The following is an 18,000-nucleotide window of genomic DNA, read 5'->3' as shown; positions in this document are numbered from 1 at the left end:
GCATGTGAGATTAGAACCAGAGTTCTTGAGGAACTGAAATAAAGGAACAAAAACAAACTGATGCCTCCAGATGCATAGAAATAATTTCCCTTTGACTTTAATTTTAATGAGTTAAACATGAAAGTGCTAACCCTGAATGAATGCCTGTGTAACAGTTGACGGGATAGCTTCCCTTGAGGTCTTTTAAAATGTTTTATTGCTTGTGGTTTTGTGCGTCGACCAATGTCACCGCCTGCAATATTACTTATGCAAGACAGTATCTGGTTTAAAGGTTAAAAGTTGCTTGTTTTAAAGATCTCAAACTTCAGCTTTGTTAAACTTTTCACATATGTTATTAGAATATCTTTTCCAAACAATCTAGTTCTCCACTAATAAAGTATGTTTCATGGATTGCCACCAACAAATGACTGATCTTACCACTGTAATATTTTTTAATTACATGACTGAAGAAAGAGACGCTTTATACAAAGGCTAAGACTATATGAAGGGATTCTGTGTATTTTTGCGTGATGCTCTGAGGCCAACAAAAAGCATACTGTCCATTCACCGATTAAAGGTCATTAAGTTTCAATTATGTGAAAGGCAATATAATCATTTAGAACTTTAGAAGTTTTAGCACAGAAGGAGGCCGTTCGACTTTTCATAGCTGTGCCGGATCTTTGCTAGAATGATGCAAAACTAATCGCATTGGTCTGCTCTTTCCTGTGGCCTGGTACACCCCTTTGCTTCAAATAGTTTTCCACTTTGCTCTTGAAACATACAATGGTTTCTCTCAACTATTCCCTGAGGCAAAGCGTGCTAGGCTTCTGCAATTCTCTTTCTAAAGACATTTCCACCAACAGTTCTCCTCACTCATTTCATGAGAATTTTAATTGAAGGCTCCTTGTAACTGGCTTTCAAATCAGACAAAATAATCTTTCACTATTTGTCCTACCAATGTTCTTCATGATCTTAATAACCTTTATTTAATCTTCTTTTAGCCTTCTCTGCTTTAATGAAAATAGACCTAATAAATAACATATTTCTTCACAAAAATGGTTTCCTGTTTCGAATTATCCAATAGTGCAATCTTTGTAAATCTATGCTTTGTCATTATAGCTTTAATGTTCTTTCTATAATGGAGCACACAAAGTTGTGACTTTACAATAAAAATTCTGTGATGTGGTCATCACCGACAAGAACAGGGTTAAATTCATTTGCTCTCTAGAACTCCTTTTGAAATTTTCTCCAGGGCTACTTTGGTTTTCAGGCACTCAGTTTTTGTTTTAGTAGCTATGCTTAGATCTTAGGGGCTACATTTGCAATCTCACTAATTCTTTCATCAGATGATGATGCAGTCATGTTGTAGCATTACCTTTTGTATTTATGTTATGTTTTTGTTAGGGTTTCTTTCTTTAGATAAACAGCAAGATTACAAAATACTGCACCGTAGGAGGAAAAAGACAGTAATACTCGAAAATGATACAAAGTGATGTATACCTCAAAATGGGCCCCCAGAACAACTAATACATTCATTTCTAAGATTACTGTTTCTTTTCATTTGGGACAGATTGAGGCCTAATAGAGGCTGGCCATCACTAATCACCTCTTTTCTATTTTACTTTTTGCCTGTTATTCCTGCTCTGTTGCTTGCTGCAGCCAATTTCCTAACCAAGTCAATAATTTGTTTTCAAATTTGTTATTGAACTTCAATTTTAGCTAACAGCACGTGATGAAAGACTTTATCAGATGCTTTCTGGAAGAACAAATAATATCCATAGACATTTCCCTGGCCACGACTTTAAGCACTTTAAAAAATTGACATACTAGGGGGCGATGCCTCTTTTATTAGTCACTCTCCATGATTGCATTTTCCTGGACACTTCAGTGGCTTTTGGGTGAATTCACCCATGCACCTGTGTATTTTGAGCCCTGAGCAAAACCATCTATAGTTGCTCTATGAAAGTGTTGGTGCCCTATGGACATTCACTTGAACATTTATTACAATTGAATGGCTTGCTAGATATTGAAGAGCCTACCACAGGAGTATAGCATTGGAATCTCATAAACCTGGACTGGGTAACCATAGCCTCAATAAAAGAGAGACTGAGACCTTTATATCATTAGGTCACATGCCATGATACAGTGATAAAATCATGAGCATGCCCCTTAAACATATATCGCACATCTGCTGTGAGACATAACACAATATTTTCCCCAAGCCATAGTTTATCACAGGTTAACCTTCTTGGTTTCAGTTAAGTTTTAATCTCTCAAACTTTAATTTGGGTCAGGAAATGTAGCAAACTGCTCCTGGTAAAGATTTCTCTAACAAACTAGTTGGACTTTTATGACAACCAGAATGTTAATGCTCATTTCATCCTAATAGTCTGTAAATGGCCAAGTATAATATGTTTTGATTATTCATGCAATATTGAGCTTGCCAATTTAAAAACAAAATTGGTGCACATCTAGAGACTGTCAGTTTATTTTTTGTTTATAGTGAGTGACTAACTTATATAATACTAAAAACAATGCCTTCAGCTCTTAACAAGGCTGTTCCTCAATTTTCAGCATTCTTTTATGACTGTCAATTGTACGAACTTTAATGTCTACAAACTGGAAAGTTCAACATAATGATCTTCAGGAGCAAAGTTCCTACAGATCATTTGAGCAGCTTTTGGGAAAAACATGCCAAACAGTGCCTCCAACAGGACAAATTGTGGAATGCAGAATGTAAATGGCAGGCCATCCTCAAAATTTGAGGATCTCCATTTGTACACCTCTTTGTCCAGCACTCAAACGGCAGCACGGTGGCTCAGTGGTTAGCACTGCTGCCTCACAGCTCCAGGGCCCTGGGTTCGATTCTATTCTCGGGTGTCTGTGTGGAGCTTGCACATTTTCCCTATGTCTGCGTGGGTTTCCTCCGGGTGCTCCGGTTTCCTCCCACTGTCCAAAGATGTGCAAACTAGGTGGATTGGCTGTGCTAAATTGCCCGTAGTGTGCAGGGACGTGTAGATTAGGTGGGTTATGGGGGGATGAGTCTGGGTGGGATGCTGTGAAAGTCGGTGTGGACTTGTTGGGCTGAAGGGACTGTTTCCACACTGTAGGGATTCTAAGTCTAAGTCATAAAAGCGACCCAAAGTTATTTGTTGAGGTAGTCAACAAGGCACATGCTTGAAGACCTGTGTCTCCCTGAGGTTTAGTTAATACGAGAATATGGTTAATCACTAGTTATTATGTTAATGTTTTCCTTACCATAATGATGTAATATTTAGTTCATCAGAAATATGAACTGATAAGTATTCTGTGAGTTAAGATGTGTATGTAAGGGTAAAAATAAATCGAGGGGTGCTTTGTAGGCTTGCCGGTGGATTGACAGAAATGTGGAATTCAGCAAGGATTCTGCATGTTTAAAATATTAAGCAACTTTACTAGATTTTATTGTTAACACAAATAGAGTATGCATTGTAATTTGGAAAATATTTGAAGAGATTACTCCTCTTTTTTTTTCTACTCAAGATTATTGGCTTTGGTCAATTGTTGGGCAGATAAAAGCCCTTCTGTGGATTTATTTCTACAACAGGTATACATCTGTCCTGCAGAATCCAGTTACACCAAATCTCTTGGGACAATGCCTTAGACTGCTCATCCGGGTTTAGATTTATTATACAAACTGTGTGGCTTGCATAACGCTTTTGATAATGATGGTCATTGCAGGACACCAACATCTTTATTGATCCAAACTTTAAAAATGTCTTTGGTGTTGGCATCTATTTCATATTCCTTTGCAAAAGCAAAGAAAACTAATAATTTAAGTTACCATAGAACCAGACCTAAATGGCAATGTAATAAAAATTACATTTCAAAGGAAACTTACAAAATGAAATTAAAATTTGGTTTGAGGGCTTGGTTATGGGGGTGGGGAAGATGACTAACCACAGCTTATGTCTGGTACTTGTGGTATGCCTAAATTATACCAAAGGACACTGCATGCTCCCTCTCCAGGGCCACCTGGGCATGGGCAAAAGAGCCAGGCAGTTTCGGTCATCTGTTTTATTTCCAACAAGTCAATTATCATTTGCCACTGATTATCTGCTAATGGGGAAGGTGTTTGAGGCTTTTCTGGTTGGTGGCTTTGGCATTCTGACCAATAATTGTTTACACAACTTTGCCTAGTCTGTCAAGGTGTCTGTTCTGTGGCCAGGACACACATGAATTCCACAAGTATGGCACTGACACCCTGCATGATAATTGCTTGTCAATTTCAGGGTGTGTTTCACACCAGCAATTTTTGTCTGCCAACTAGAAACCAGGATATTCTGCATTTCTTGAGTGCAACTTTCCAACTGTGCCCGCACATAGACATATTTTTCTATTCCACATGCTGAATCCCTTGTACTTCAGCCTGCAAAAAAATAAGCAGCAGTTTCCTTCTGTAAAATGATTCATTTATTGTCTCATGTGCCGAAGTACAGTGAAAAGCTTCATTTACAAGCTGTACAGGCAGATCATAGTAAGCATGAATGTACAGATCAGAGGTTGTAAAAAGACTTAGAGGCATCCGGGTTACATTGCACAGGTCATACGCTAGGCAAGATCAATGTTAGCAAGATTAGCATTATTTAAGGCTAGACAGTCCACTCATCAATCTAATAATGGTCGGCAAGAAGCTGTTCCTGAACCTGCTGGTGCGTGTGTTCAGTGTTCTGTGTCTTTTGTCTGATGGAAGAGGTTGTAGGAGATCAGGATGGAAGGTTAGCTTCCATGATGGTCTGGGCTGTGCGCTCCAACTACTGTAGTTTCTTATGATCCTGGGCAGAGCAGATGCCATACCAGGCTGTTATGTACCTGGACATTATGCTTTCAACGATGCGTCTGTAGAAGCTTGAGAGGGACCTCATGGACATTTTCTGAGCTACCTTGGGAAGACAAGATGTTGATGTGCCTTCTTTACCATTGCATCTAAGTGGGAAGTCCAGGACAGGTTCTTGGTTATCGTCACTCCAAGGATCTTGATGCTCTCCACCCTCTCAACCTCAGTTCTGTTGATTTAGATGGGGGTGTGATCTCCTTCTTTCTTTCTGATGTCAGTGATAAGTTCCCTAGATTTGCTGACGTTGAGAGAGAGGTAAGCACTTTTGATAGATCTCAATTTCGAGAAATATAGACAGATTCACTGCATTATGGGTTATAATAGGCATGTTGTGAGGATAAATTATAAACGACTTTTCCATTTTTAGGTTATAATCACTCATTAATATGATCGTTCAACTGCTCAATTATTTAGCTTAAAATACAGTTTACATGACTCAATAAAGCTATTTCCTCCTTTTGTAGAATTAGTGTATTAACTTTCCCTAATGCGCTTTTGCATCCTCCTGCTTCATGGTAAATTTCTGCAGTCACACAATCCATCTAAAGGTTTCTTCATTTGCAATCCATTAGTTTCTCATGCGATTGTATTTTGAAACAGTAATAATTCCACAACATTAGACATCACAAGAAACTCTTGCAACAGCTCACTTTCCCAGATGGGAAAAATGAGGTGTTGGTGCAACATAAATATTTTATCATTAGATTTGATGTTTAGCCAATCTGAGCTATTCTTTTTAACATGAGGGTTCTGGTGTTTCTCCAGGGTTTTTTTTAATGGAGGCACTAAATACTTATTTTAACAGGATCTCGGACAAATGTTGTAGAGTATATCCACCAGTATCCCACTGTGTAACATCATGAACAAGGGTGTTAACTAAATGTCACACCACTATTTATGTGCTGATTCTGAAAGTATGTTAAACTGAACAATTTATAGTTGTGAATTTCCTTTTTTGTTTTGCCCACCAGCTCTTAGTAATACATATCTCAGCGGTAGCAGGCAAGACAAGAAAGTACTTGTATTATACGATTAAATTGACTGCATTTTCTATGGACTGATAAATGCACCTGCATGCCATCATTTTATGATTGCAATGGTTATATATGACAGACTCTTCAAGTTGTGTAGTGATTCAGTTTCCAATAAATACATAAAGTGGAAATTTAGTAATATATTTTGTTTAATTGAAATTATTTCATAACTCATTTTTTTGCTTCCCCAGAATGCAGCTTTAAATTGTTAGAAATACATTATTACTTAACTTAAGAGGAATTGGATGTTAGATTTCCTTAAAGTTAATTTCTTCTCTACCAATGGCAATGATGTAACTGAAAGAGGTATTTCTGATCAATGTGTGCTATCAGCCCACACTGATAAAAAAAATCAATCATGGTATCGTAAGCAAAGGTTTAGTTCTTTAACTTGTAACATTTTGTTTTGCTGCAGGCTATTCCCAAAGATCCGAGTGTCCAGGATGGCTATGTCCTACTACTTGTCCTCGTGTCTGTGTTCATTGGCGGGACTTTAGTCCTACTCTCTGGTATTTTGATTATCTGCAGAAGATGCTGTGAAACTGATCGAAGGTATTCAAGGTAAGCCATGTGTCCTGCATCCTCGTAAACTTCATTTCATTAACTAGAAGTGTCCAGTTACTTACCCGCTCAATAATATTGGTTTTGGAACATGCAACTGGCAAAACTGTGTTGTATTTTCTTGCACTGAATTTCAGAATAATCAGTGTGTATATGATACATTGGTTTGCTCTGTGTGCAAACGAAATGGTTGCTAATATAACAAAGCCATATCCAGATTACAAGCAGTAATCGCCGTCTGTAATTGTATTGTATTATACGTCCAAGTTGATATAATTGTTCTGACTAGAAGCCATATTGTGTTGTGACACTAGCTTCAGATCCAGCCTCAACAGTTGGGATGAAAGTCTCCTTTCACTGACAGCTGTTAAACACTTTAATCCAAATGAGTCTTGACAGTATCAATCTGGTTCCTAGTGAAAACAGTCTATTGGATAAAGATGTCTATAATTCAGCATTAATTGTGCAATCTCATTAGCAGAAGCCATAATGATAGACATTGTAAAAGACAGAAATATCACTGATAGGGCAGTCTTTACTTTGCAATCACTTCAAGGACTATTTGTGTAAAGCTCTACAGACCATGTTGGCCATGTTCTAGGAAAGAATCATTTTATGGTGCCTTAGTATATTTTTGGTATAGCCCAAAATAATTCTGTGGAATATTTATGTGTTGTCATCAGTGTGAATGTGAAGGTTATTGCAAAGATCAAAAAAACACACAGCAAGATCCCACAAACATTCATTGACTTTGGAATCCAAAAAACAAATGTTCGTCATGTTTAATTCTGGTTTAATTGCGAGTGTCCATTCACAGAAAGTAGTACGCTGGATATAAACCCTAGGATATTGGAATTGAAAGATGAATTAATTTTAGTGCAGAGCTATTGCACAGTGTGGGCGTCTGTTTAATTAATGACAGTAAAATGGCTACAGTGGGAAATGCAAACAGACAGTATCCTTGTGCTCGTCTTTGTTTTGTCTTGTGCTGCTTTTGACAGCCTGCATTGCATTGTTTAGTAGCAGTACACACCAATTTGTCTTCAGTAAATGCTGATTTGATGGACCTTGGGGACTATGTCTCGAAAGCAGAATTTAAGATGAATTGGCTGTTAAACATACTCTATCATGATGGATAAAGGAAATCTTCACAATAAGTACAATTACAAATATCTATTTTCAAGTTGGATTGAAGCATGAGTCCACCTTGTTGTACTTAACATAACTAAATAAGAAATAGTTGACAACTAGCTTTCTGCTGTGTCTCCACCCTCAGCTTTACGTGCTATCTGGCTGCTTGTCTAATATCAAGCTTTGTGCCAGGCATAACATTCTTTGGTGTAATGTTGGCAAGCCAGTTTTGTTTGGCTTGTATTAGAAACATTTGCCTCAATCATGTTAATATTTAAAGCTGCTTATACAGACACATCTGATTGTTTAAAGTCTGAATATTCTAGCCAATACTGAGCTCTTCAAACCCCACAATCTAACCATTATCAAGACCACCTATTTCAACCAAGTAATACTATCTACCAATATCTCAGCCTCATTCAAACACCTACCCATCTGTCCTTAATTGTCCTAAAAGTTCTTTTCACTGGAGTTCTGACCTTTTCCATAAATAAATTCAAACTTTCGCTAGAATTCTGCTCCTATACTGTTCATGCTAAGTCTCATACACCTCCCCTCCTTCCTGTTAGTATGCTCCATTGTCTACCTGCTCTGAGTGTAATTACTTCAAAATCCCTGTCTTTTATTTTCCAATCCCTTTCCTGCCTTACTCCATCTTACCATAAGCTCAGTGCCTTAGCATGTGCTGTACACTGCAGTTTGGTTTGTACAGTTCCTTGTCACCACTTTGTCAGTTGCAGATCCTGTAGCTGCCATCTCCCAGCACTTTAGAATTCTTGCTGTCACTCAATCATAAACTCATAGGATCATACAGCCTTGAAGGAAAACCATTTGGTGTGTCTGCACCAGCTCTGTATTAAAGAGCATTTTAGTCTCACTCTCCTGTTCTTTCCCCAATGCTTTGCAAAATTTTCTTTTTCATACACTTATCCGATTCCCTCTTTAAAGTTGCTATTAAATCTGTATCTGTCATCACAAAATTCTGCATAATAATTTGCATTTAATTAAAAAATCGCTTCATCTCACCTCTGGTCCTTAATTCTTTTGTCATTAGTCTCATAGGCTTCAATCTTGTCAACATGTTTATTATTATAAACTTATCACACTTTTTCTAAAAGTCTACAAACACAACATCAACAGCACAAGCTTCATCTTTCCTCTTTAATGCCCTCAAATGCAATTTGCTTTTAATGAATTTGCACCTGCTTTCGTTTATTAATTTGTAACTTTCTAAATGATAATTACATTTGTTTCAACTAATTCTCCAAAGGTTTCCTATCATGACCTTGGAGACAGGGCTCTGGATATTTGGTGGACAGTTTGGCAAGTGCAACAGGGTGGAGACTATAGGCTCCCTTGAGGGCCAGGGGAGCATTCCACCTCTTCTTAGCCTATGAGGACTCTATAAAAGGCCTCACCTTGTGTGCCAGCATTTCTTGTCTTTTCACTGATCAGTTTCCTAATCCTTGGGAAACCGAAGCAACAAACGCAAATTCTAAATCTAGCTCCCAACCACACTGTGGGAGCTTGATTTAATTATGTTAATGATGTGTGCGTGTACGTGTGTGTGCGTGTGTGTGTGTGTGTATATGTTATTATGTATTATAGAACCCTTAATACACAGCCTCCACCATGACCGATGACTGACTGCCTGTTGTGGCAGGGGGAATAAACATTGACTCTGTCATTGCACATTTGGATTTTTGTGTTAGTCTGCAGCTGGTGAAGCTCCAATTTATCACTTTTGGGTGCTCAGGTCTGATGTAATGACTTTAGAACAGGAATATATACAGATTAATTCTGTATATATTTAATTCATTGTGTTGCCGAGCAATTTAGCACAATGAACAACCCAGCATGGAAAGAAAAATCATACTCCAGTTGACAAGATGGTATGTTGAATATCAGACAATGCATATAATTCTCCATTCAGTGTTCAACTGAGGGGCCATAAGGGATTGAGGTTGCTGGATATTTCGTTTCCATGGAATTAAAATAATTTCACAGTCTTCTTTCATAAATCCAGATGGAAATTTTGTGTGATATAGCTAGAAGACAGGAAATTTCAGTTCATGGTGTTATACCTTTGTGACATGGCCTTTGGTTATTGCTTTACTTAAGTATCGGTTTATCTTTTTTTTAGTACAGTATCCACAGCATAAGGATTTTGTTTCATGTGGTTCCTATTTGGGGTTATGGGGAACGTACCTATGTTTTTTTGGAGTGTGCAGCCCCTTTACATAATTTAGTGCTGCTATGCACGTTTGGTAAATTACAGTTTCTTATGGACGGGGTCACTTGACCCAAAATGTTAACTCTGATTTTTCTCCACAGATGCTGCCAGACCTGCTGAGCTTTTCCAGTAATTTCTGTTTTTGTCTACAGTTTCCAAATTGTGCACAGTCCTTCTGGGAACATCCAGGTTGTTGTGCAGGTTATAGGGAGCATTGGAAAAATGAATTCCTCTAAACCTTGTGGTTCAGCAATGCCTACTTAAATAGCAATGTCTTGAATAGTTGCCGATTGAGACTTCTAAGCTTTGTTGCAGCTGATATCAAGTGATTCTGAAAAGAATTTCCTGTTCATTTTGTTTTAAGCTTCATGATCCCACAGCAGATTTTTTTTGAATATCAATGATGTTAGATTATACCTATGAGCGTCAGACATCATAAGATCTGGGATTCTTCTTTTTTTTAACCATTTGTTTATTGGTTCGCCCTTATTTTCTTTCAGTCTAGCTGTCCATGTCAACACCGTGCCTTACACAGAACAATACTGTCAGAACAAAGCATTTCTGGCTACCTTGTTCTTTTGAGCATTTTCAACCTTTGTTTAATAAAATACATTTACAACCTTTCCTTGCCTCCTTAAGTTGGAGAACGAGAAAAGGAGAGAGTACATAAGTGAGTCAAGAAATGGTCATCACTTCACCCCATGACTGGGCTTAAAGATATTTGAGCAAAATCCCTAACTAGGGCCTCATGTCATGCATTTAACAGGTTGTTTATTTTTCACAGGAGATGCAAAACTTTAGTGAGTGATTGAAAAGTTAGCTTGCAAGCGTTAAGTGAAAATTGTGTAGTTTCCTGAAGAGAGAGCTGAAGGGGCAGCAGCATCTCAAGATGGCGGCACTGGCAAGGTAGGCAGTATTCAGGCCCCTGAAACTGTCTGCTCCAGACTGGCCACCTCCTCCCTTCTTTCCTGACCCTTTCCATCCTCTTTCTTTTCCTTTTTCTTCTTTCTCTACCTGTCAATGGCAGCAGAGAAGGTGACATTAAGGAGGAGGGCAGCCGGAGCGGGACTCTTGGCGAGGTGGCCGCTTGGTATGGCAGCGGAGCCAGGGAATCCTGGTTGTGGTGTGCCCAGAGTAGGGACACCTGGTTGTGGTAGGCCCGGAGCCTGAGACTCCTGGTTATCCGAGAAGCAGCAGTGGCAAAGCCGGGGGCTCTTGGTTGCAGGGCGAGTATGCGTGCAGCACAGGATCCGGCATTGGCAGTGTTGGCGAGGTGGGCCCAGTGATAATGAGATGGCACCTGAAGAGTGGTGATGGCTATGTTAGTGGGTCTGGCTTAGGTGACAGTGAGGTAGTGGAGGAGGGGTGGTGGTGCAGGTGTCATTAGGGAGCTGGCTCAGGGATCAGGTCTCATGGCAGAGGCAACGGAATGAAGATGGACTCTCTTTCAGTAATGTCTTTTTATCCTTTTTATTCTTCAACTGTTCAAAATGGTGCCAGATTGTGGCAACAGTTGAAGCTTTTTACTGTATTTTACTGTATTATTCACTGTAAATTACATTTGACAATAAATCATTCGATTCAATTCAAATTGTGGAGGTACTGGCCAAAGTCTTTCAGTCTTCCTTAGACTCAGTGGTGCCAGAAGACTGGAGAATTGCAAACATCATGCCCTTATTCAAAATAGCTCTAAGGATAAGCCCAGAAATTACAGACCAGTTAGTTTAACTTCAATGGTGGGAAAGCTTCAAAAAAAATTATTCAGGATATAATTAGTGTCCTTAAAAATAAAGGTGGGTTGATAAGCAAGAAACAGCATGGATTTAGAGTCATAGAGCTGTACAGCATGGAAACAGACCATGCTCCTCGTGATTTTATAAACTTCTATAAGGTCACTCGGAGCTCTGGGAAAACAGCCCCAGCCTATTCAGCCTCTCTGTATAACTCAAACCCTCCAACCCTGGCAACATCTTTGTAAATTTTTTCTGAACCCTTTAAAGTTCCACAACATCCTTCCTATAGCAGGGAGACCACAACATCCTTCCTATAGCAGTATTCCAATAGTGGCCTAACCAATGTCCTGTACAGCCACAGCATGACCTCCCAACTCCTATACTCAATGAGCTGACCAATAAATGTAAGCGTACCAAACACCTTCTTCACTATCCTGTTAACCTGCGACTCCACTTTCAAGGAACTATGAACTTGCACTCCAAAATCTCTTTGTTCAGCAACACTCCCCTGGATCTTACCATTAAGTGTATAAGTCCTGTCCTGTTTGCCTTTCCAAAATGCAGCACCTCACGTTTATCTAAATTAAACTCCATTTGCCACTCCTCGGCCCATTGGCCCATCTGATCAAGATCCCATTGGACTCTGAGGTAATCTTATTCGCTGTCCACGACACCTCCAATTTTGGTGTCATCTGCAAGCTTACTAGCCATACCTCCTATGTTCACATCCAAATCATTTATATAAATGACAAAAAGCAGCGGACCCAGCACCAATCCTTGTGGCACACCGCTGGTCACAGGTCTCCAGTCTGAAAAGCCACCCTTCACCACCACCCTTGGTCTTCCATCTTCAAGCTAGTTCCATTAAGGGAGATGCACGGGGAAAGTTTTGTTTTACACAGAGGGTGGTAGGTGCCTGGAACGCACTGCAAAGAGAGGTGGTAGAAGTAGATACGTTAGGAAAATTTAAGAGGCATTTAGACAGACATGGAAATAGACAGGGAAAAGAGGCATACGGACCATATGCAGGAATTGGGTTTAATTTAGAATTGTGCTGGGGCAGAATGACTAAATGAATCATTTAACACTCAGAGTCCACTACGAATACCAAAGAATTTATTCATGTTTCATTGGTGGGAAGAGTCCAGAAGCTTCTTCACTGAACGAAGGAAAGATGAGCTTTTATGCATTTGTTTTCAGCCCGCCCTTGTGTTTGATTGACTTGCTTTAGTTTTTTTTAAAGGGTTTACAGAGGCATGAGGGAATGCTGTTGATGTGGTTTACATGCAGTTTCAGAAGATGTTTGATACAGTGCCACAATGCAGACCTGTGAGAAAAGTTAGAGCTTATGGAATTAAATGGACATTTGCAACATGGATACAGCATCGGCTGAGGGATGGCAAATAATAAGTGATGGGTCAGTTTCAAAGCTGTGGACGATATAAAACTTGGGAACATTGCAAACCATGAGGAGGACAGTAAAGAACTTCAAAAAGACATAGATAATTTAGTGAATGGGCAGATAGCTGGCAGGTGATGCTCAAGAGAGAGGAGCGTGAGATGATGCAGTCTGGTGCAGGTTTGAAGGGCTGAATGGCCTACTTTTGCACCTATTTTCTATGAAAGGAAGAACATGGACTGAGAATATAAAACAACAGATACAATTCTAAAGGTGATGCAGGAGCAGAGGGACCTGTGTGTATATGAGCACAGATCAATGAAGGTGGAGAGAGCAGTTAGTAAACTTTATAAATAGGTGCAAAGAGTATAAAAGCAAAAAGAATATACACAACTTGCAAAAGACATGGTAAACTTCATCTCAAGTACTGAATGCCACTGATAAAAACAGATTGGAGAAAGTGTAGGAGAGGGTTTCAAGAAGGTACAACAGTACATCTGAAACATCAGTTATGAGGACAGATCGGAGAAGTTGGGTCTGTCTTCTTTGGAGTGGAAAAGGCTAAGGGGTGATCTGATCGATCAGATAGATAGGGAAAAACAGTTCCCTGCTCATAAACAACTCACTGGAGGAGGAGGCTCCACAAACATCCCCATCCTCAATGATGGAAGAGCCCAGCACATCAGTGCAAGAGATAAGGCTGAAGCATTCGCAGCAATCTTCAGCCAGAAGTGCCAAGTAGATGATCCATCTCGGCCTCCTCCAGTGGTCCCCATCATTACAGATACCAGTCTTCAGCCAATTCGATTCACTTCACGTGATATCAAGAAACGGTTGGAGACACTGGATACTGCAAAGGCTACGGGCCCTGACACCATTCCGGCAATAGTACTGAAGATTTGTACTCCAGAACTTGCTGCTCCCCTAGCCAAGCTGTTCCAGTACAGTTACAACACTGGTATCTACCCGACAATGTGGAAAGTTGCCCAAGTATATCCTGTACACACAAAGCAGGACAAATCCAACCCGGCCAATTACCGCCCCATCAGTCTCCTCTCAATTGTCAGTAAGGTGATGGAAGGTGTCATCAACAGTGCTATCAAGCAGCACCTGCTCAGCAATAACCTGCTCAGTGATGCCCAGTTTAGGTTCTGCCAGGGCCACTCAGCTCCTGACCTCATTACAGCCTTAGTTCAAACATGGACAAAAGAGCTGAATTCCAGAGGTGAGGTGAAAGTGACAGCCCTTGATATCAAGGCTGCATTCGACCGAGTGTGGCATCAAGGAGCCCTAGCAAAACTGGAATCAGTGGGTGACCTCCCACCCACAGCCTCCAACCTCAAAGTTCCCCGACCCCGCACCGTCCGTTTCTATCTCTTTCCCAAAATCCATAAACCCGACTGCCCTGGTCGACCCATTGTCTCTGCCTGCTCCTGCCCCACCAAACTTATCTCCACTTATCTCAACTCCATTTTCTCCCCCCTGGTCCACGAACTCCCCACCTATGTCCATGATGCCACCCACGCCCTCCGCCGCCTCCAAAACTTCGATTCCCTGGCCGTCAGCACCTCATCTTCACCATGGACGTCCAGTCCCTGTATGCTTGCATTCCCCATGCAGGTGGCCTAAAAGCCTTCTGCTTCTTCCTGTCCTGCAGGCCCCACCAGTTCCCCTCCACCGACGCCCTTGTCCACCTAACCGAACTCGTCCTTACCCTTAACACCTCCTCCTTCAACTCCTCCCACTTCCTACAGACGAAAGGGGTGGCCATGGGTAGCCGCATGAGCCCAAGCTATGCCTGCCTCTTCGTAGGTTACGTAGAACAGTCCCTCTTCCACAGCGACACTGGCACCATCCCCCACCTCTTCCTCCATTACATTGATGACTGTATCGGCGCCGCCTCGTGCTCCCACGAGGAGCTTGAACAGTTCATCCACTTTTCTAACAGCTTCCACCACAACCTTAAGTTCACCTGGACCATCTCTGATACCTCTCTCACCTTCCTGGACCTCTCCATCTCCATCTCTGGTAACCACCTGGAAACTGATATCTATTTCAAGCCCACCTGCCATAGCTACCTAGAATACACCTCCTCTCACCCACCTTCCTGCAAGAATGCTATCCCCTATTCCCAATTCCTTCACCTCCGCCACATCTGCTCCCAAGATGAGGCGGTGCCCTCCCGGACATCCCAGATGGCCTTGTTTTTCAAGGACTGCAATTTCCCCCCCTTGCAGTGGTCGAAAACGCCCTCGACCGTGTCTCTCACATTTCCCGCACCTCAGCCCTCACACCCTCTCCCCACAATAACAACAAAGACAGAAATCCCCTTGTCCTCACATATCACCCCATCAATCTCTGGATTCAACGTATCATTCTCCGCCACTTCCGCCACCTGCAATCTGACCCCACTACCAAGGACATTTTTCCCTCCCCACCCTTATCTGGCTTCCAGAGGGACCGCTCTCTGCGCGACTCCCTCGTCCGCTTCCCACTCCCCACTAGCCCCACCACCCCCGGCACTTTTCCCTGCAACCGCAGGAGGTGCTACACCTGCCCCTACACTTCCTCCCTCACCTCCATCCCAGGCCCCAAGAAAACCTTCCACATTGAACAGACGTTCACCTGCACATCTGCTAATGTTGTATACTGTATCCACTGTTTCCGATGTGGCCTCCTCTACATCGGGGAAACCAAGCGGAGGCTTGGGGACCACTTTGTAGAGCACCGACTCTCGGTTTGCGACAAATGACAACACCTCCCAGTTGCAAACCACTTCAACTCCTCCTCCCACTCCTTGGATGACATGTCCATCCTGGGCCTCCTCTAGTGCCACAACAATGCCACCCGAAGGCTGGAGGAACAGCACCTCATATTCCGTCTGGGAACCCTGCAGTCCAATCGTCTCAAAGTGGACTTTACAAGCTTCAAAATCTCCCCACCCCCGACCTCATCCCAAAACCAGCCCAGCTCGTCCCTGCCTCCTTGACCTGTCCGTCTTTTCTCCCACCTATCCCCTCCTCCCACCTCACTGATCAACCCCCACCCCCACCCCCACTTTCTATCATCTAGCCTCATCCCCGCCTCCTCGACCTGTACGTCTTCAGTCCCACCTACCTGCCCCTCCCTCCTCACTGACCAACCTCCATCCCAACTCCTTACCTACACTGTACTGGATTCATCCCTGCCTCTGAAGGGTGTGGACCCAAAACGTCAGCTTTCCTGCTCCTCTGATGCTGCCTGGCCTGCTGTGTTCATCCAGCTCCACACCTTGGAATCAATGGGTATCAGGTGGTTGGAGTCATACCTGACACATAGGCTGTGGTTGTGGGAGGTCAGTCATCTCAGCTCCAGTACATCTCTGCAGGAATTCCTCAGGGTAATGTCCTCGGCCCAACCATCTTCAGCTGCTTCATCAATGACCTTCCCTCCAACATAAGGTCAGAAGTGGGGATGTTCGCCGATGATTGCACAATGTTCAGCACCATTCGTGACTCCGCAGATACTGAGGCAGTCCATGTTCACATGCAACAAAATCTGGACAATATCCAGGCTTGGGCTGACAAATGGCAAGTGACATTCATGCCACACAAATGCCAGGCTATTACCATCACCAATAAGAAACCATCTAATCACAGTCCCTTGACATTCAATGATGTTACCATCACTGAATCCCCCACTATCAACATCCTGGGGGTTACCATTGACCAGAAACTCAAGTGGACTCCCCACATTAACACAGTGGCTACAAGAGCAGGCCAGAAGCTTGGAATACTGAGGCGAGTAACTCACCTCCTGTCTCCTCAAAACCTGTCCACCATTTACAAGGCACAAGTCAGGAGTGTGATGGAATACTCCCCGTTTGCTTGGATGAGTGCAGCCCCAACAACACTCAAGAAGCTTGACACCATCCTGGACAAAGCAGCCCACTTGATTGCTACTACATCCACAAGCATTCACTCCCTCCACCACCGACGCTCAGTAGCAGCAGTGTGTACTATTTACAAGATGTACTGCAGAAATTCACCGAAGATCCTCAGACAGCACCTTCCAAACCCACGAACACTTCCATCTCGAAGGACAAGGGCAACCGACATATGGGAACATCACCATGTCCAAGTTCCCCTCCAAGTCATTCACCATCCTGACTTGGAAATATATCCTTCACTGTTGCTGGGTCAAAATCCTGTAATTCCCTCCCTAATAGCATTGTGGGTCAACCCACAGCAGACTGCAGCGGTTCAAGAAGGCAACTCACCACCACCTTCTCAAAGGCAACTAGGGATGGGCAAGATATCTGGCCAGCCAGCGGTGCCCACATCCCACAAAATGAATAGGAAATAAAAAGGATCGAGAATAAAATGGCACAGATTTAAAGTGATTTGCAAAAGAAGCAAATATCTTGTGGAAAATAACATTTTTATGTGACGAGTGGTTCAGGACTGAATGTTTTGCCTAGAATTGTGGTGGAGGCAGGTCCAATAGAGGCCTTCAGAGGGTATTTGTAGTGATTGGAATGGGGGCCAGGTGGATCCATTGACAATGCAAGCCTTGATTGGGATTTTTAACCTGGGCCAATCGAGGAGCCCTGGCTGATGGATATAAACCGGAGATTCAGAGAGTCATCTCAGTCTCGGGACTGGCTTTGAGCTGGCTGGTCAGAGCCCATGTACTGTGCACATGTAAATAAAGGGTGACTTGGAGATGGGATACTGGCCTTTGTGCAGTGATTTCAGTATTGAATGATTGTTTCAATTTGAATAATGTGCAAAGCATTTGCGAAAAGTCCGGAGAATGGCACTAAGTCATGATGCTCATTTGGTGAGCTGGTGCAGACGTGATGGGTTGAATGGCGTCCTTCTGCAGCATAATATTTCTGTGATGCACGTTGGAGAAGGATGTTCCACTTTTTATGGGCAAGTATGACCATATATTTTGGTCTCATATGCTGTTTTTTTTGCTATATATACAATTAATGATCATGATCATGCTATTCTGCTTGCTACTTTGGCTTTATAATGTGCATCTACTTTCTTCTCTCCCCTTGCAACAAT

At 42.1% G+C, this 18,000-nt stretch overlaps 1 protein-coding gene across 6 annotated transcripts in view; it reads left to right on the top strand.

Annotated features, from left to right (window-relative positions):
• Positions 1-18,000, top strand: part of cbarpb (CACN subunit beta associated regulatory protein b) — a 193,963-nt gene that overhangs the window by 35,966 nt on the left and 139,997 nt on the right. For all 6 annotated transcript variants that reach the window (XM_048614165.1, XM_048614164.1, XM_048614162.1 and 3 more), the window contains one exon: positions 6,305-6,450. In XM_048614165.1, coding sequence (XP_048470122.1) covers positions 6,305-6,450 — 146 coding nt within the window. The remainder of the gene's footprint in view (positions 1-6,304; positions 6,451-18,000) is intronic.

The sequence above is a fragment of the Rhincodon typus genome, chromosome 29, assembly GCF_021869965.1.
Source record: "Rhincodon typus isolate 14 chromosome 29, sRhiTyp1.1, whole genome shotgun sequence".
Taxonomy (NCBI): domain Eukaryota; kingdom Metazoa; phylum Chordata; class Chondrichthyes; order Orectolobiformes; family Rhincodontidae; genus Rhincodon; species Rhincodon typus.
Note: the sequence above shows the minus strand (reverse complement) of the source record. Positions and strands in the feature narration are given on the sequence as shown.